Below are 21,078 nucleotides of genomic sequence, written 5' to 3'. Positions count from 1 at the left end.
GGACTAGTGATTATGATTATAGAAGACAGGAAGCAATTCATTCATCTGGTGTGAAAGACAGTGTTTTCTGCTTTCTTTTAAATTAGCCAGCTTTTTTTAAAAAATCACCTTTTAAAATTGTTTTAGATTTGCAGCCCCTCCTGTTCTAACTAGAGTCAGTTCAGTGCTCACTAAAAGCAGTCCTAGCTGTTGCAACCGCTTTCTAAACTGTTTCCTGTTTGATGGTATATACTATATATGTAACTGTCATATGTTTGTGAACTCAGTAACATTGGCCTAAAAAGACTCTTTCCATAGCTTAGGGAGAAAAAATGATAAATTGTGTGTGTGAAAGGAGCATTAGGTTTGATGCTATCTCTCCCCCGCCCCCCAAATAAGAGGAATCAAAATGCTATAAAATCCACTGAAATCTCATCCCGTTATCGATATTGCCATATAAATATTGGGTTATATCCAATGCTGACTATCCACTAACAGAACAGAAACTGCTATCAGGACAGATTTCCTTTCCACACTGCAGCTTTCTGCATGCTTCCCAAATCTGCTCTGGAGAGTAACTGCATATTGTTACTCTAACAGGAAACAGTTTAAATTGTCTTATTCTAACACAATAAGGCACTGATGAGATTTTAATCTATTTACCAACATAGGATGTTCTCAGAAGGCTCTGGAAGATATTGACCTGATTTGGATAACATGACAAGCCACTGTGGTTTAATTAATACTCCGGTGCCACACTGCGTGCCATCCACCATTAAGGTGGTATCCACCCCTGCCTGGGGTTACCATGGCTTGTTGTGTCATCCAAACCTGGGCAGAGGGGGTTATTTGAGGGTTAAACAACCTTGCATATCCCACAGTCTGTGTTAGGGTTATATGAGGGTTGTTTAACTCTCAAATAACCCCTGCAGCCCAGCTTCAGACAACACGACAAGCCATGGCAACCTCAGAAAACCTGTTGAACAAACTAACACTATTGCTGTTGTGCTAGAGTTCCCTTTGTGCTGGCACAACATAATTTGTGTTAGCAGGATGACATTGTTGGATACTGCCCCTCGAGAGAATATGGCCACCCCTTTTAAAATCATGTCATAAGAGTTATTAAAAATAGATTATATAAAATATTTATTACATCTTTACTCTCAATAAAATGCTTCATTTGAAAATGAGTGTGCTTCCTGCCCCCTCTCTTTTTAAAGTGTGTTACAAATTGAGCTGTAATCTGACCACATTGGTTTTAATCCAATCAAGCAGACTTTCCATTGTGAAAGATCTGGCAGGAGGGAGGATTGGGGTGTGGGGGAAACCCATGCAACCTTGCTGAAATGCCAGTATCAGTTTGAAAATAGAATATAGTTTGGTTATAAAATAAACAAGTTTCTAGAAAAGCAGGGGTGGGCATATTCAATAATGGGAGGCAGTACTGGAGAAGATAGGTTATTAAAATATGAAAGAGGGCTAAAAAAAAAAAAAAGCAGCACACTACCAGTAAAATCAGTAGCTGTCTTCCAAATTCAGGCTTTCAGGATGTCTCACAACTTTCTGAACAGGGTGGATTGATTTAAATCAAAGCACTTGAAATAAATTATTTACATTGACCTTTTTTCTCTCAGATTTAAATTATATTTTAAATCACTGATTTAAATCAAGTTTCCCATTGAAACTTTTCCATATATTTTCTGAATAATGGTGAAAATCTGCTCACTAAACCATATTCATTTACAACTAAACTAAGTATTATTTACACTGCTTCATTCTTACAGACAGGCTTTGCATCAATTTGTCTCACTTATATATGCTGTTCCATTTTACTGCTTTTTGTATTGTTTCTGTATTGTTATTGTAGTTTTTAAATTGATTTTAATAGTGTATTTTAAATGTATTTACTTTGTTGCAGTTGAAATTGTTACTAGTATTTTAATCTTGATTTTATTTGTATGTGAACTGCTTTGGAGATTTTTAATATTAAGTGGTATATAAGTGTGTGTGTGTGTGTGTGTGTGTATTACAATGCCTTCCTTGTTTCTTTCCTTTTTACCATGTCTTTAAAATATTCCCATATATGGTCTTTCTTATGACTAGCACCCATAATAGTTAGAGGTTAACAGTATAATCCTATGCATGTGTACTCAGAAATGTTTCATTGAGTTCAATGGGGCTTACTCCCAGGCAAGTGGTTATAGAGTTGCAGCCTATGAGTGGGAGTACAGGAAGATGCACACTGAACAATTTTGTCTTCTTTCTTTCCAGTTTCTTTCTGTCTTGGCCCAGCCTCACCCTCAAAAGAACAAAGTAGCAAACAGGTTGAAGCAGAGTTTGAGAGTTACTAGAACAGTTGGTTTACATCAGAATTAAATGCCTATCTTTGGTAGGTAGAGTGTAAATATTCATATTTGAGAACCGATCATGTTGGTTCCAGCAATGTAAGAAGTAAAGAGAGACATCTTATCTGAGTGTTTCTTAAGAAATAGAATTCTGTATCATCCATATCAAGATTGAAGTATTAAGCTTGTATTAACCAAGTCATATCTCACAAAGCTCCTGCAGATCTATTTATCACAGAGTATGTGTTAGCAGGCCCTAAAATCTATGCATAAACTGTCAGAAGGAGCAGCATGTTTAAAGGTCAAACGGATTACATTGAACACTAAGGGTGTAATCCTATGTATGTTTAGACAGAAAAAAGTGCTACAACTCTCAGCATTCTCCAGCTAGCAGTGCCAGCTGGGGAATGCTGGGAGTTGTGGCACTCTTTTCTGTCTAAACATACATAGGATTGTGCCTTAACTGTGCAAAAATTACTTTCCATAGTCTCAGGGACCTAGTTTTTGCCTACATCTCAGAGGAGGAAAGTGTGTCCATCTCATGAGATAGTGATGCGGCAACAAGGTATTGGTAGAAATAAAAGGTGGTGGAAGATTGAAACAAAGACTGCCAAGAAAACTCTGAAGTGGTGTACGGTAAAAAGTTGGTAACTGAAGATTTTAAGACTCTCTTTACCGTTTTTTAAAAGGATACAAGCTGGGTATAATTTTTTAAAAAATAAAATATGCTGAACAGTGCGCATGTCATGCTCTCAGTTGGGCCTGGAAATAGTGTGGTGCGTCAGTTGTTTGCAACCTTTGTACAAAACTCCTATGCGAATATCCCTTTTTTCAATTTGTGGCTCTTACCTGAGAAATTTGATAATGACTGGCTATTCCTCAATAAAGTATTTTTGGTAGGGGAGGGTGCTATCAGATTTTATGTCGGTGACTGATAACCACAAAGTTGAAAAGCCCTTTACCCAATAAGTACATTACAGGAATCTGGGTATTTTTTTTCATTATGCAGAATATTTTCTGCAAGGAAAAAAGCAAACATACCATTAGCCTAAATGCAAAATATATGGCATTGTTCAGAAACCCTGGATACATTAAAATTGTGGCTTTAGCTTGTCAAATGTACCCACGAAATGTCCAGTTCTTCATGTAGGCATTTGTGGCTTCTACAAGCAAATCTATGGTTATCTGATGGTGAATTTAAATGCTTCCACCCCAGAATCTTATGGGCTAAGAACACAGCTTTTCCCTCCAGGTGGCCAGTAGGGTACACCATGAAAAATGTTTCAGCTGGTTACAAAAGGCTTCAGCGGTAACATTTTGCCGTCAATTGGCCCAAGCTCCTCTGCAACGCAATATGCCCAGCTATGTAAAGAGCAATCTGACCCTCTGAAAACTTAAGTTCCCTCCATGCCAGAGGAAAGCCATTTTATGTACAGCTAATACACTGCTAAGGGCTGCAATGTTATTACAAGGGTCATGGCTGAACAAAATGTTCCAACTTCCATAGTGGACAACACTTTCAACAGAGAAGTTGTAGAATACCTAAAGAATACCAGTGATGTTATACTAACTTTGGTTCACTCACCCAATCTTTCCCACAGGGCTTCTAAAAAACAGATGTGGGGTAATATTCCTACCTGGCTCAACTTCTATTTTTGTTCTTTCAGAAAAAAATAAAAAATTTAACATGTGTTTATTATTATTAATTGCATTTATAGCCTGCCTCTTTTCCTCTTGCAAGGAACCCAAGGCAGTTTACATTATCCTCCTCCTCTCCATTTTATTCTCACAACAACAACCGTGTGAGGTAGGCTGGGCTGAGAGTCTGTGACTGGCCCAAAGTCACCCAGTGAGCTTCCATGGCCGAGTGGAGACTAGAACCCAGATCTCCCGGCTCCCAGTCCCACACAAAAACCTACTTGTCACCTGTGGCCGGTTGCTTTAAGGGTAAAAATGGGAGGGGGGATACTACAGATAAGTACTTTTTAAATTCCCTCAAATAGCCTTCCCCAACCTGATGCCCTCTAGATATTGGGAGCTTTAGTCTAAAACACGTTGGGGGAGGCTGTCCTAGAGGGCGCTTTATTGGGGAACATGGCTATGAAAAACACTGCACAATATACAGCCATGAATGGTTGAAACATGTTTGTGGCAGGCCTGGGTATATTCTCATTTTTTTAATAAATAGTTCCACCATTTCATCATTCCTTTCTAAATCAAGACCATTCTTGAATCTGTTTAAGTGTTAGGCCCTTACAGCATTGCTGGGGGGCGGGGGGCAGTTGTAGTGACAAACAACAGTCATTGATACAGTCTTGCTGGGAGTTTTTCTTTTAAAATTTCATGGTGGTTTTAGGAAACAGAAGGCGGGCTGGAGGATGCCCATAGCAATAAAAAAAAATCCACTCTTATCCTTTTCAACTAGATGGTCACCCAATGTTCTCCAGACAGCGTGTGGAGATGAATATTGACTACCAAGCCTATAGGCTTTTGTAGCAACCTCTCTCTGAGGAGCAATTACAGGAAAATCCTCCATCAAAATGCAGTTTGGGCATTCAAGAAAGCAAGTTACTGAACATGTGAGACAGGAGCGAGGTTGTGCCGTGTAGCGCCGCCCCCAATGTCATGTGAATCTTCCTGCAGGCCTCCATGCATAGAACATGGACTTCTACAGAGAGGAGGCTTCTACATGGAGGGGTCATGTATTTCTGAGGGCAGCACTATGCAGTTTTCTTGAATGCCTGAATAGAGCTGAAGTCTTTGAGTTGATCTAGCATGGCTTTTACGTTCATGATAACAGCATCTTTAATTTCAAACCACAGCCAAACTCTTCCGCAATCATAACTGAATGCCAAAATGATCAAGAAAAATCTATTTAAAATGGCAACTAACCAAAATTCAACTTTTCTTTCACATATGGCAGCTGAAGCATTCTTTTGGTTCCCAGTTCTGCGCTGGTTAACCTATCCCATAGCTCTTTCCCCACCTGGGTTGCATATTGCCTGGTTTTGTTTTGTCCAAAAAGTGTCCCTTCTGCATATATGAAATACAATTTAGCATTCCTCCAAGGTGGTGAAGCCAGATGAGGTACACCAGTTCCTCCAAATTTCAAGCTGCTATCCTATGCAAGCTTACTTGGGATTGTGCTCCAACGGAACTCAATAAAACTTATTTCTGAGTAAACTTAAGACAGTTGCAGTGCTATTTATCTAACTATTCAACTTATACCAACAGGAAAAGGAGATGGTGAATTTTTACTCCCTTATAAGATGGATATAATTCCCAATTTGGCTAGTTCAAAGACGCCCAGGGATTCCCCATCCAGTCCGCTTGCTTCTTCTGCTATTATCTCCAATCAGTGACCAGACAGAACAGGGTATTTAGAGGCAAAGAAAGGAAGTGAAAAGCAAGGGAGAAAGGGGAAGATATACCCAACTGAATGCAGAGTTCCAGAGAATAGCAAGGAGAGACAAGAAGGCCTTCTTAAATGAACAATGCAAAGAAATCGAGGAAAACAACAGAATGGGAAAGACTAGAGATCTCTTCAAGAAAATGGGAGATCTCAAGGGAATGTTTTGTGCAAAGACAGGCATGATCAAGGACAAAGAAGGCAGGGACCTAACAGAAGCAGATGAGATTAAGAAGAGGTGGAAAGAATACACAGAAGAACTATACAGGAAAGATCTGAATGTCCCTGATAGCCATGATAGTGCGGTCACTGAACTTGAGCCGGACATCCTAGACAGTGAAGTCAAGTGGGCCTTAGGAAGCATTAGTAACAACAAAGCTAGCGGAGATGACAGTATTCCAGCCGAGCTATTTAAAATCCTAAAAGATGATGCTGTTAAAGTGCTGCATTCAATATGCCAACAAATCTGGAACACTCAACAGTGGCCACAAGACTGGAAAAGGTCAGTTTACATTCCAATTCCAAAGAAGGGCAACGCCAAAGAGTGTTCAAACTACCGCACAATTGCGCTCATTTCACATGCCAGCAAGGTGATGCTCAAAATCCTACAAGCTAGGCTTCAGCAGTATGCGAACCGAGAACTACCGGAAGTACAAGCTGGGTTTCGAAGAGGCAGAGGAACTAGAGATCAAATCGCCAACATTCGCTGCATCATGGAGAAAGCAAGAGAATTCCAGAAAAACGTCTATTTCTGCTTCATTGAGTATGCTAAAGCCTTTGATTGTGTGGATCACAACAAACTGTGGCAAATTCTTAAAGTGATGGGAGTACCAGACCACCTTACCTGTCTCCTGAGAAACCTGTACGAGGGTCAAGAAGCAACAGTAAGAACCAGACATGGAACAACCGATTGGTTCAAAATTGGGAAAGGACCAAGACAAGGCTGCATATTGTCACCCTGCTTATTTAACTTATATGCAGAGTACATCATGAGAAATGCCGGGTTGGATGAATCAGAGGTCGGAATTAAGATTGCTGGGAGAATTATCAACAACCTCCGATATGCAGATGATACCACCCTAATGGCAGAAAACGAAGAGGATCTAAAGAGCCTCTTGTTGAGGGTGAAAGAGGAGAGTGCAAAAGCTGGTTTGAAACTCAACATTAAAAAAACGAAGATCATGGCATCTGGCCCCATCACTTCCTGGCATATAGAAGGGGAAGAAATGGAAGCAGTGACAGATTTTACTTTCTTGGGCTCCAAGATCACCGCAGACGGTGACTGTAGTCATGAAATTAAAAGACGCTTGCTCCTTGGGAGGAAAGCTATGGCCAACCTAGACAGCATAGTAAGAAGCAGAGACATCACCTTGCCGACAAAGGTCCGTCTAATCAAAGCTATGGTTTTCCCAGTAGTAATGTATGGCTGTGAGAGCTGGACTATAAGGAAGGCTGAGCGCCGAAGAATTGATGCTTTCGAACTGTGGTGCTGGAGAAGACTCTTACGAGTCCCCTGGACTGCAAGGAGGTCAAATCAGTCCATCCTAAAGGAAATCAACCCTGAGTGCTCATTGGAAGGACAGATAATGAAGCTGAAGCTCCAATATTTTGGCCACCTAATGCGAAGAGAAAACTCCCTGGAAAAGACCCTGATGCTGGTAAAGACTGAAGGCAAAAGGAGAAGGGGACGGCAGAGGATGAGATGGCTAGATAGCATCACGGATGCAATGAATATGAACTTGAGCACGCTCCGGGAGAGAGCGGAGGACAGGAAGGCCTGGCGTGCTATGGTCCATGGGGTCACGAAGAGTCGAACACGACTGAACGACTGAACAACAACAACAAAGCTTTAAATACCCTGTGTAGAATTGAGCTGTGCTTTTGCAGGTATGAGAGCTGTTGCACTGAGGCTTGTTTCCAAGTAGACATACATGGAATTGAGCTGTGTTTTATATCCTAGATGGGAAGATGTCCAAATTGATAAGAATTGCATCTGTCCTTAGCCCAACCCCATGCCCTTAGCTGGAATACAGCCTCCAAGACCCTTCCCAAATTGGAATTCAGCCCCTGGGTGGAAAAAGGTTTATCACCCCTGCACTCATTCCTTTTATTTTGCCTCGCTTTATTTACGTCACCCCAAAAGTACTATTTTCTGCTTGCATATGCAAGTTACTGGACTGCAAGTTACGCTTCACACTTTAGTAGCAAAAGGTAGGGAGAATGTGTGTGTGTGTGTGTGTGTGTGTGCGCGCGCACGCGCACGCACGCAGGGGGGAAGGAATGCTTGTTCCACTCAGCCAGAAGAAAAAATGGTGGTGGTTTGAACTTTGATTCTAGCACCATTGAGACACATTTTTTCCATCATTTCATTATGAATAATTCATACTTCAAGGTGCAGTGGTCTGTCCACAGAAAGCACATCAGCATATTCCACCCTCCACAGTGGGACATACAAGGATTGTTCAACTGACATTAAGGGAAATGTATGCTTGGGACTGACCTACAGAATGTTGACAGCACAGAGATTAAAAAAAACCCCTCTAGAGTAATTTAGCTCATTATCCAGAGAGGAAACTTCTGAGTTTACATCAAGCACCAAAGTCAGGAATTCCTCTCTGCAAATACCTTTGTTTGGTTGGGGGAAGCAGGAAGACATGGTACTGCCCAGTCATAGCTATGCTAAAAGCCTAGATTTTTCATTGCTTTCTATGGGCTGCTCTCACTTCCACCTCAAGGGAGGGGGGAAAAGGAGCTGGAAATTGGGTAAACAATGTGAATCTAGCATTGAAAACTACATCTGGGGGCAGTTATGCCTTGGGATACTGAAGGGGCAAGCTGAGGGGGGAAGGGGAAAGGAGGGAGAGAGGATCAAGCAAGTCAACCAAAGCTAATAGCATCCTAGAGGTGAGCATCAGGGTCATAGGAATGTGCATCATGAGATAGCCCCCCTCCCCCTGCTCCCCATCCTACTCACACAACCTATCATATATAGCAATGAAATGCTCCAAGTTAGAACTGGCACTCCTTTAGCACTGTATAGCATTAACAGACAGTTCCAGGAGGGTGGGAAGTAAAAAAAAAAAGAAGTGTTCTCTGAAAGCCCCGAACAAGGTTCTTGTTCCAGGCTGACCGCAGCCCTCCCATTAAGAGCTGTGAATACATTGCAACATAAGGATATAACACAAATATTCATGACACAAAACTGGTATCACACTGCAGATACTTTATCCCATCAAATAAATCCAAAACTTAGTTCTATAGCTTAGACAAATCACTGACTTCAGCATTAACAGTACCAGGATTATTACTCAGAAAGTAAGTTGTAGTTTGAAACCTTAACGTATACTGCCAAACACAGCCCATTTCCATTTACTGCTATTTGTTGAGATAAGAATGATACCAAGCAAGCTGCTCAGAAAGAAGCTGTGTTTCTTTTTAAACTTAAATGTATCTGAGAAGTTATTTTACAGTACTTAAGGAATTACACTTGGAATTTCAGTTTCGCAAGGTGACCAGGGCTTAATGTAACTATGTCACACAAAGTATTGAAGGAGTATCAACATTTCCACCATTAACCATTTTTCATAAAGCTTATGTATAAAACCTCTGTTCATGCATTCACTTACTCATAAACAAGTTCCACTGTGCTGGGGAAAGGGAAGAATTTGAGCTTAACCATGAAGTCCATGGACTGCTATAGCAGTTTCCCCTCAGGTTTTCAATAGAAGCTTTTGCATTGCAGTCTTTGGTGGGCTGCACCCTGAAACAGCAATCCTGCAGTTACATATATCCAGGTCCTTTTGAAATAAATGTGGGGCTTTAAATCAGGGATGGGAAAGCTGTGGCTCTCCAGATGTTGCTGACTACAACTCCCATCATCCCTGACCATTGGCCATGATAGCTGGGGCTAATGTGAGATTGTGCCCAATATCACCTGGAGGGCCACAGGCTCCCTACCCCTGCCTTAAATTAACTTACGATAGGGATGCTTAAAATTGATGCAGGAGGACTGACACACAACTTAAGATGCTCAGAAGCAGAACACTGTTTAAAAAAAAAAAAGACACACACACACAGGATTATCAAGTGAAGGACTCTCATCACAAAACATTCCCAAACTTCAAACAGCCTCTCTTTGAACAGTTTTATTCTGTATTAAGCTGTATTTCAAAGAAAAAAAAACTCATGCAAATAACCATTTATAGCTTTCATTAAATTAATGAACAAAAGGCTAGCTTAGAGTAACAAATGTTTAAATATATAAAAATAAGTTTAGAGTTAAGGCTCATATTCCAGCTGCAATTTTCAGAAGTACCTAGTGATCTTCACCATGCAGAACTAAGCACCTAAGTTGCAACAAGGGACCAGCTTTCTAAAAACCATGGGGATTCATAGTTTAGACACTAGTGTCTCTTAATATGCCCTCAGGTCAGGCATCCTATTAAGTCAGTTTTAAAGATCTTGGCTCATATCCCCTGGTCGCTGAAGTAACTTTGACAGGTAAGAAAGAGAAACTGTATTGAAAACTGGTCATTATAATTGGGTCAACGGAAGAGCAAGTTCAAACACTGTGTTTTCCTGGTTTCTTCAGCAAAAAGCCAGATGGTTACTCGAATGTTAAACCATGTCTGCCACTCTTCATATGCTTTGCAGATTTCTTCCCTCATTAATTCTTGGAGATCAGTTATCTTGGTGTGTCTGTCGCCTGCAACAGACATCTTTCTGGGATCTATCCAACATCTTGCACGAAAGAGTTAGTTGAACTAGACAGCAATACTACACTCCAAAATTATTGGGGGTTTTCAGTCCTTGTAAGTGTAAAAACTCTTTCCCCCTCTCCAGGTTTGTTGGTTGTTGTTTCTTCCTTTGAAACACAAGGCACAATTGGGGAGGGGTTATTTCAGCAGTGTGATTGTCTTAATATATAGTCTACAAAGGTCCTCAGTCCAACAAATTAAAATTTCTGCTCTCTATTCATGCAACATCCTCTAGGTAGTCTGCATCACCACTTAACTGAGAAATGGTGAAGTCTTGAGTGAGGTCTCCAAGCTGGGAGGGGAAAAACATATGAAAATGTTAGCTGAAATGCATAGAGTATTTTATAGCTAAGTTCTTTAAAATCTTATCTTAAAAGGTCCTACCAACAAGATCTCAACTTCAAGTACATTCCTAAGAGCAACTTACAGCACAATCTTCTGAACGTCTAAGTCCCACCAAATTCAATAGGACTTTTTCCCAGGTAACTTTGTAAGAACGTAAGAAGAGCCATGCTGGATCAGACCAAGGGTCCATATAGTCCAGTATTCTGTTCACACAGTGGCCAGTCAGCTGCCCATGGGAAACCCACAAGCAGGTCATGAGTGCAATGGCGCCCTCCCGCCCATATTCCCCAGCAACTGGTGTACATAGGCTTACTGCCTGTGATACTGGGGGTAGCAAAGAGGCATCAAGACTAGTAGCCATTGATAGCCTTCCCTTCCAGGAATGTGTCTAACCCCCTTTAAAGCCATCCAAATTGCTGGCCATCACTACGCCTTGTGGTAGCGAATTCCATAGTTTGACTATGCTCTATGTGAAGAAGTGCTTCCTTTTATCTGTCCTGAATCTCCCACCAATCAGCTTCATGGGATGACCCTGGGTTCTAGTATTTTGAGAGGGGGAGAAAAATGTCTCCCCATCCACATTCTCCACACCATGCATAATTTTGTACACCTCTATCATGTCTCCCCTCACACACCTTTTCTCCAAGCTAAACAATCCCAGATGTTGTAACCCTGTCTCATAGGGGAGATGCTCCAGCCCCTTGATCATTTTAGTTGCCCTCTTCTGCACCTTTTCCATCTCTACAATATCTTTTTTTAGGTGTGGTGACCAGAACTGAACACAGTATTCTAAGTGTGGTTGCACCATAGATTTATATAAGGGCAGAATGATATTGGCAGTTTTATTCTCAATTCCTTTCCTAATAATGCCTAAAATGGAGTTTGCCTTTTTCACAGCAGCCACACACCGGATTGACGTTTCCATCGAGCTGTCCACCACAACCCCCAGATCTCTTTCTTGGTCACCGCTAACTCAGGCCCCGTCAGCTTATACCTGAAGTTGGGATTTTTTGCCCCAACATGCATCACTTTAGACTTGCTTACGCTGAACCACATTTGTCATTTTGATGCCCATTCTCCCAGTTTGGAGAGATCCTTTTGAAGCTCCTTGCAATCTCTTTTTGTTTTAACCACCCTAAATAATTTGGCGTCATCTGCAAACTTGGCCACTTCACTGCTCACTTCTAATTCCAGATCATTTATGAATAAGCTAAAAAGCAGTGACCCCAAAACAGATCCCTGTGAGGCCCTAGTATTTATATCCCTCCATTGGGAGAATTTACCATTTGTTCCTACTCTCTGCTTTCTGTTCTTTAACCAGTGACCGATCCATAAGAGAGCCTCTCCTCTTATTTCATGACTGCTAAGTTTGCTCAGGAGTCTTTGGTGAGAGACTTTATCAAAAGCCTTCTAGAAATCCAAGTGAACAATATCTACCGGATCACCCCGTCCACATGTTTACTAACACTCTCAAAGAACTCTAAAAGGTTAGTGAGACAGGGCTTACCTTTGTGGAAACCATGTTGATTGTTTTTCAGCAGGGCTTGTCCTCCTATAGGCTTACTGATTTTATCTTTAATAATAATTTCAACCAATTTACCCGGAAGATACATTAAGGTAATTGGCCTGTAAGTTCCCGGATCCCCCTGAATCCCTTTTTAAAAATTAGCATTACACTGGCTATTTTCCAGTCCTCTGCATAATTCATGGTAAGCCAGGATTTGACTGAATCCTAGCTTGTCTGTGAGGTATGCATGGTTCACTCATTATTTGGGGGAAATCTCAATCCAGTTGTCTTGAGTGCCTGCAATCCCTCCCTTATCATTACCACATGGAAAAAAAGCGGTGAGTGAAGCATGCTGTTCTGGGCTTATTGAAATGGAGAGTTTCCCTGAACCCATAACCTCCACCTCCCTCTCTCTTTTAATTGGAGAACAAATTGCAACATCAAGGAAATCTCATGTTCAAAAAGACGATGTGCAGTGCGCACATTACTTTCTCCATACAGTAAGGGCGTAGGAGAAAAGATAGTGACCAAAGCTCTTACCAAACTGACATTTCCTCACAGAAACTAACAAGTGGGAAGAGAGAAATAACATCACTATATACAATTTTAATTTGAGGTATCTGCTACATGGAAAATAGGTTTTGTAGCAAAATTGTGAAGATTAAAATATATAGTCTAAAGAAGTTTGACTGTTATCAATAGGAATTTGTTCAGTTCTTGTAAATATGGCAAGCAAAAGGTTTACAGTTTTTAATAGTTAATTTTGTGACAAGTCTCACAGGTAGATAAACAGGGCACGCTGACACCAGATTTGAACTATCTTTGGGCAGCTGCTGTGGCCCAAGCAACCCAGGAGGGCCCACCACCAATGCCTCCTTTAAATAATTTTTTCCTGGCATTCTAATGAAGGGCTGGGAGTCATCATTTACATTTCCCACATTGCCCCTGGCATAGTGTTACTTCAGGACATTTAGGGATTAGGATGCCGATTCCTAGACCCAGCCTCCTGGCACTGATTGGAGTGCTGGATGGCCCACCAGGGGGCAATTTGCCAAGGGTCCCCTCAAACTTCAAGCCAGCCCTGGTACAGTTAGGTGCAAGTACTGTTTAGATCAATAATTTCTCACAATGACTATATGCTTGCAAACAGCATATAAAGGAATTGTGTAGCCAAATAGCTTTCCACAGTGGTTTATTATACATGTGAAAAAATGGATACATCCCCAACCCCATGCAAAATATAAAAGTCATACTTTATCACTAATATTGAAGTCTTCCAATTCCACAGAAATATCATCTATTTCTTCACCAATGCTGGCTTCACTTTTCTCTGATCGATGACTGGTACTAAAAGGAAAAGTTAAAAGATGGAAACAATGAAGTTCTGTTCAACTCCTTGTAAACTGAAATACCTATGAGGAAAACTCTTAAGTATGTAAATTTATAGCTTGATTTCTTTTGGAAAAAATTATTTAGGACCAAAATTAAATATGCAACACAAAGGGACTGAAAACACAGACCTGCACAAACCAATGTGGTTGTAAAATGACACATGGACTGAGCTGGTTAAAGATCCATACAAAACAAAGCTCATGAATTGGCACCACAAATCCCAAGAATCAATACTTGGAAGTACTGCTGATTTACATGGAGTTTACTTCCAAAGCAAGGGTATGGCAGAATGCTAGAGTCATCTGAGCATTTAATCAAGTGTAATGGTCTCCAACTTCAAATATAGATATGTGTTGGAAGTATCAAATATAGATATGAGTCTTGGAAGGACAAGACTCTCCAGTGGTGGTGACCTGCAAGGTGTATGCAATGTTTGTTTTCTTGCCTGAGAACAACATGGCCTATACCTGCAACAAGTGCAAGTTGATCACGCTGCTGGAAGAAAAAGTAAGTGGACTGGAGCGGGAATAAGAGAACACAAAGAGTTCTTGGACAGAATGGGGGAACTACAGTAGCAAAGGGAAGACCAGAAGCTTGAAGAGCAACAGCAAGATGAAGCAGAAGTGGGAAATGCTGAGGAGAAGAAAAATGGAGTAGAGGATACTCCTTGGAAAAGGGTGACAGCTAGGAGAAGAAGAACTAGATGCCACTCTGCACCAGTGGAAGCAGTGGAGCTGTGAAACCGATTCCAGGTGCTTGCGGATGAGACTGGAGGACAGCCTGCAGAGGAAGAATCACAGGGGAACCTACATGAGAGTGAGCAAGAGGCTGAAGGTCAGTCAAACAGAGGCGATGGAACCCAGGCCTAGAACAAGAAGAGAAGAGTGGTAGTAGTGGGAGACTCCTTGCTGCGTGGGATCGAGACCCAAGTATGTCGCGAAGACCCGTGGACTCGCCAGGTATGTTGTCTCCCAGGAGGATGGATTAGAGACGTGACTGAAAGGTTGCCTGCACTCATAAAGCCCACTGACAGGTATCCCTTTCTTCTCATCCATGTGGGAACAAATGATACCACCAAGCGAAAAATACTCCGGGTGAATGACTGGCTACGAATGTGGTGCCAATGAGAGAAATTTGGATTCTGGGACCACGGGCTAAACTTCCTGGAAGATGAGCTGTTGGCAAGGGATGGGTTGCACCTCACAAAGGATGGGAAGAATGTGTTTGGCCACAGCATGAAGAACTTCATCAGGAGGGCTTTAAACTGAATCCTAAGGGGAAAGGAGATGTAAAGTTGGGGGTAACAATGGACGTACGCTCATGCACTGCAATGGAGACAACTGCTCTAATAGCACCCAACAACAGTCTTCAGACACATGTAGGAAGAAAGCCAGACTATGAAGCACATGGTCTTCGATGTCTATATACTAATGCCCAGAGACTTGGTGGGATAATTCTCATGACTGCAATACAGCAATTGAAGGATATAACTTGTTCAAAAAGAACAGGAGGAACAGAAAGGGAGGTGGGGTTGCACTGCATGTGAAAAATACATATCTCTGCACAGAAATACAGGAGGATGAGCTTGGTAGCCCCATCGAGAGCATCTGGATCAAAATAATGGAGCAAAGAATAAAAGGAACCTAATGGTCGGAGTCTACTACCAGCCACCCAATCAAGGAGAAGACAAGGATGAAACTTTTGAAAAGCAAATAGCCAATGTTTTAAGGAAGCATGATGTAGTAGTAATGGGGGACTTCAATTTCCCCGATATTTGTTGGGAGACAAATTCTGCAAAACATGGCCCCTCCAGGAAATTCCTGACTTGTGTGGCCGATAACTTCCTCCTACAGAAAGTAGAGGAAGGAACTAGAGGATCGGCTATCTTTGACTTGATCCTAACCAACAGAGATGACTTAGTGGATAAAGTAGCAGTTACAGGAACTCTGGGGGAAAGCGACCATGTTGTACTTGAGTTCTTGGTTCTAAGGGAAGCAAAAGCCGAGGGTAGTCAAACGCGTACCCTGGATTTTAAGAAAGCTGATTTTAATAAACTCAGAACAATGATGAGTAAGGTCCCATGGCAAGTGACGCTAATGAGAAAAGGAGTCCAAGATGAGTGGGAGCTTTTCAAAAAGGAAATTCTCAAGGCACAATTACAAACAATTCCAACAAGAGGAAAAGGTGGAAGACAACAGAAGAAGCCAATGTGGCTTCACAAAAAGCTTAGAGATGACCTGAAAACAAAAAATGACACATATAGGAAGTGGAAAGAAGGCCAAGTAACAAAGGAAGAGTACAGGCAGGTAGCACAGAATTGCAGGGATGGTGTCAGGAAGGCTAAAGCTGAGAACGAGCTGAGGTTAGCGAGGGATGCTAAAAGCAACAAAAATGCTTTCTTCAGCTACGTGCATAGTAAAAGACAGAGGAAAGAAATGGTGGTTCAGCTACTAAATAAGGATGGCAAAATGATAACAGATGACAAAGAAAAGGCAGAGGTGCTCAATTCCTACTTTGGCTCAGTCTTCTCCCAAAAGAGGGTCTATGACCCCCCTGGCAAAGGTGAAGCACAGGCTGAAGGGGCAGGATTGCAGCTTGAGATCGATAGGCATATGGTCAAGGAACACCTAATTACTTTGAATGAGTTCAAATCTCCAGGGCCAGATGAACTGCATCTTAGAGTAATAAAGGAACTGGCAGAAGAACTCTCAGAACCGCTGTCTATTCTCTTTGAGAAATCATGGAGGACGGGGGAAGTGCCAGATGACTGGAGGAGGGCTAATGTGGTCCCTATCTTCAAAAAGGGTAAAAAAGAGGAACCTGGAAACTACAGACCAGTCAGTCTGACATCAATCCCAGAGAAAATTCTGGAGCAGATGATAAGGCAATCCATCTGGAAGCACCTTGAAAACAATGCAGTGACTACTTGAAGCCAACATGGATTTGTCGAGAACAAGTCCTGCCAGACGAATCTGATCTCATTTTTTGATCAAGTCACCTCCCTTGTGGACCGTGGGAATGCTGTAGACATCATATACCTTGACGTCAGCAAAGCTTTAGACAAAGTGCCCCATGATATCCTGATCAGCAAACTAGCTCCAAGTGGGCTAGATGAAACAACGATCCGGTGGATCCACAGTTGGCTACAGAATCTGACTCAAAGAGTGCTTATCAATGGGACCTTCTCAAACTGGGGAGAGGCAATGAGTGGGGTACCGCAGGGCTCAGTCCTGGGCCCAGTGCTCATCAACATTTTTATGAATGACTTGGAGGAGGAGGTGCAGGGAATGCTGATCAAATTTGCAGATGACACCAAATTGGGCGGGATAGCTAATACTTTGGAAGACAGAAACAAAATTCAAAGTGATCTTGACAGACTGGAGTGCTGGGGAGAAAACAACAGAATGACATTTAATAGGGATAAATGCCAAGGTCTAAAACTAGGAAAAAGAAACCAAATGCACAGTTACAAGATGGGGGATACGTGGCTCACCAACACTACAAGTGAGAAGGATCTTGGAATTGTTGTCGATCACAAGCTGAATATGAGCCAACAATGGGATGTGGCTGCAAAAAAGGCAAATGCTCTTTTGGGCTGCATTCATAGAAGCATCGCTTCCAAATCCCGGGAAGTACTAGTTCCCCTCTACTCAGCACTGGTTAGGCCTCATCTGGAGTGCTGTGTCCAGTTCTGGGCACCACACTTGAAGAAGGATACAGACAAACTGGAGAGGGCTCAGAGGAGGGCAACAAAGATGATCAGGGGACTGGAAACAAAGCCCTATGAAGAGAGACTGAAAGAACTGGGAATGTTTAGCCTTGAGAAGAGAAGACTGAGGGGAGAGATGATAGCGCTCTTCAAATACTTGAGAGGTTGTCACAGAGAGGACGGCCAGGATCTCTTCTCGATCATCCAAGAATGCAGGACACGGAATAATGGGCTCAAGTGACAGGAAGCCAGATTCCGGCTGAACATCAGGAAAAACTTTCTAACTGTTAGAGCAATACGACAATGGAACAAATTACCTAGGGAGGTAGTGGGCTCTCCCACACAGGAGGCGTTCAAGACGAGGCTGGACAGCCATCTGTCAGGGATGCTCTGACTTGGATTCCTGCATTGAGCAGGGGGTTGGACTCGATGGCCTTGTAGGCCCCTTCCAACCCTACTACTATTCTATGATTGTATGTGTTGAAAGTGTACTGAATTACAGTATACAACTGAACTGATCAAAGCAGCTAGTTTTAGTTACGATTTACATGTTTATTAAATATGTATACATTAAAATCTGAAGTACATACAAAATATTAGAATGTCAAGAAATTAATAGGACAGCAAATCTTACAAGAATACTTTAAAAGCCATGTATATGCTAAGTGTAACTATATGGAAATATTAGAGCTTCATAAGGCTCCTTGAGAAATGGTACATATTCTTCTAGTTTACATCAAATGCAGATGAATGTTTGCCTCCCTGAAATATAGCACTCTAGAAACGAAGTATTTTTTCTCTTACCTGTTGAAGTCATCAACATATTCATCTTCATCCCCTGTTTGTAAATAATTAAAAAGGAGTATTAGAAGACTTGAGAATTCTCAACCTAGATGTGATAATTAAAAGCTCTGAATCTTTGTCCTTCTGCAGAAGAGCTACTTGCCTAGTTCAAGTGATCCAGGTTTAGAATTCACCATCTTTACCTCTTTCAAAATTGAGTTTGCATCTGTAAATCAGAAATTAGTAAGATCAAAAATGTATAACTGCTTCTTACAAACCTACTTAAGGTGCTTCTTAATTAGGCAGATGAGGAAGTGAACAATTATGCATCTTCAGTCTTAATTCTGGGTTCCTGTGTTGCTATTATGGTTTGTATCCAATGGTTGTATTAGCAGAAGGCAGTTCATGCAACCAATCGTTTTCTTCACCTTTCCAGTACTGTACCCCCCCCCCATCTTCTCCAGAGGGGGCTTTTCTGAACAGTGAGAGTTGTGTCCTGTGCATGGGGGGGAATCACCCAAAATAGGGCAGAGGAATCTTTGCCAGCACAGCTCTCATTAGAGCAAAATCCCTCCACCTAATTTCAGGCAGTTCTCCCATCACACAGCAGACCTGTACAATACAGCTCCCACACAGCTCTGAAGGAGGGGCTGGGTGCACAGGTGGTTGCAGGCAGGAGAAAGACTTGTGCAAGCAGAAGATAGCAGAAAGAAGGTTTTCTATCTACATACTTTTTAAATATGGTGTCAGGGAACTAGTTTACCTGAATGTTCTCCAATATCATACAAAGAACTCAGCATGGTTTCTCTTATCAATGTACAGTTGTATTCAGTGCTTTTGCAAGCTGCTGCCTTCAGCTTGCACAACCACTGGATACATCCCTATACTGATAAGAGAAGCTGTGCAGAGTTACTTTGTATAATATTAGAGAACATTCAGGTAAATAGTTCCCTGACTTCATATTCAAGATGCAGATAGAAAGCCTCTACTATGTTATTTTATTGTTTTAATTGATGGATCTTTTAAGAAAATGAGTAAGTAATCTCTTTCGGGTCCATTACAGAAATGATAGGGTTATACCCAATGTTGTCCTCCTGTGCATTTCCAAAACCTCTCCAGGAGATAAGGGACCCACCCAGAGTAGATTTTAGAGGAACAAGAGGAAGCAGAGACCTATTGTGTGACCTTGGACTGAGCCGAAAAATAGGTTAGAAACTAAATAGATCATTAGTCGTAGTTAAAGGTACTGGGATTAATGTAAATTATTATTTCAATATAACAACCCCCAATGATTATTGTTCTTTGAAAAATAGTAGGCTATATAAATTAGAGTTGAGATTATGCAACGATGGGGAATGCAGCAGTTTTACTGAGGCACACTTTTGCCTTACTGTTTCTTTATCCATCTGAACTATTTCTTAGAGTTATGTTGCTGGAATCAAGGAATACACAGAAACACTACCTCCTTGATGCCACCTATGAGTCCTAAGTTCTTCCACTGCAGCATCTGTCACAGCCAGCAGGCACCTATTCTCTCACTTTTCTTACACAACAGGAACTCCCAACAGATTACACCTTCTCTGTTGGAACTAAGTAAAAGTTCAACTTGTAATGCAAGATTACCATAAACGTTAGAGCACAGGGGTGCAATTTCTCACACCTGTTCTTCTCAGTATACCAAATGCATTTACTTGTTATACTTACTATCATACTCCTTTAGTGGAGGCGCTCCAGTCAAAGAACTCAGACCACTCTTTATGGGTGGTGCATCAGAAAGAGATGGAACATTTCCTTCTTTGCTAGAGTCGTTTTTCCTTTAATTAAAATGGAGTGGAAGAGGCAGTCATCTTCTAGGTACTTTATCATTCACTAATAAAATGTGGTATCAAGCAAAACAGCAAGCAGCACTATATCATTTGCACACCAAAACAAAATGGGTGCTAATGAATAGTGGCTCCTACTGCCAGATGTGGCAGGCAAAGCCAGAAGAATAGGTTTCATCCCTATTCGAAGCGTTCTGCCTGTCTTCAGTTTCAGGAAGACTCCTGACATCTTGTACAGAATCACTATTTATGTCAAAGGATCTTCTACAATACAGTGCAGAGAAAGGATTCAGACATAAATATAAAAGTGCATCAATTAAGCTCTAATTCCAAATTCAGTTAAAATTTTCATCAGCAGAAGCAAGTCTGAGAAGACATGATCTATGAGGAGACTATTCCTTGAATTTGTAGAAAATGGTCTCAATAACAACTGTTTTGGTTATTTCAATCCTTCCAGTAGTTGAAAATACTGCATATACAAAATAGCAGTAGGAGTGCAACATGAGAAACACATCCAGTGTATGCAAGGGCCTCAATATATTCACTATGGCTTCTCATTCCCAACACACACATTTTACATTGTGTTGGAAGCGGCTTCAGGAACATCACTGAGTTCTGGAACAGCTTAGCTGGATGGTACTCAAAGCTGGTTTTACACAAAGAGTATTCTGAAGCCCTACTGCATGCATACAGCTTAGTACACAATATTCTAAGTAGGAACACCAGTGTTCTGGCACTGCCAGTCCTTGCAGTCACTCTGAAGCCATGATGGCTTCATTATGATCAAATGTATCTGCATATATAAAGACATGAGTGTAAGTATTTCTGAACATAAAGGTTCTATTTTAAGTAGGAAATATATTTTCTAATTTTTTAAAGAAGTGATTTCTGTTTTCAGTGGCCTCTGCAGGTAGGGGAAACACAAGAAGGGGTTCTGAAGTGCAATCTACAGGCAACACAGCAAACTACTCCTCTATCCTTTTGTGCGAAAGAAGAGCTTCTGAAGCCTATCCTTTATCTACGATAAAG

General features: G+C 41.4%; 1 protein-coding gene across 4 annotated transcripts in view; it reads right to left on the bottom strand.

Moving 5' to 3' along the window:
• Positions 1-8,937: 8,937 nt before the first annotated feature.
• The window catches only part of CEP43 (centrosomal protein 43), a 42,666-nt gene continuing 30,525 nt past the window's right edge, over positions 8,938-21,078 (bottom strand). For all 4 annotated transcript variants that reach the window (XM_084828003.1, XM_084828004.1, XM_084828005.1 and 1 more), the window contains 5 exons: positions 19,931-20,040; positions 18,390-18,452; positions 18,248-18,281; positions 13,596-13,689; positions 8,938-10,782 (listed from right to left, as the gene is read on the bottom strand). In XM_084828003.1, coding sequence (XP_084684129.1) covers positions 10,708-10,782; positions 13,596-13,689; positions 18,248-18,281; positions 18,390-18,452; positions 19,931-20,040 — 376 coding nt within the window. In that variant the 3' untranslated portion in view covers positions 8,938-10,707. The remainder of the gene's footprint in view (positions 10,783-13,595; positions 13,690-18,247; positions 18,282-18,389; positions 18,453-19,930; positions 20,041-21,078) is intronic.

This window comes from Heloderma suspectum, chromosome 1 (genome assembly GCF_057233095.1).
Source record: "Heloderma suspectum isolate Gila_16-S chromosome 1, 16-S_ref, whole genome shotgun sequence".
Lineage (NCBI taxonomy): Eukaryota > Metazoa > Chordata > Lepidosauria > Squamata > Helodermatidae > Heloderma > Heloderma suspectum.
The sequence above is the reverse complement of the archived record's forward strand: the minus strand, read 5'-3'. Positions and strand labels throughout refer to the sequence as shown.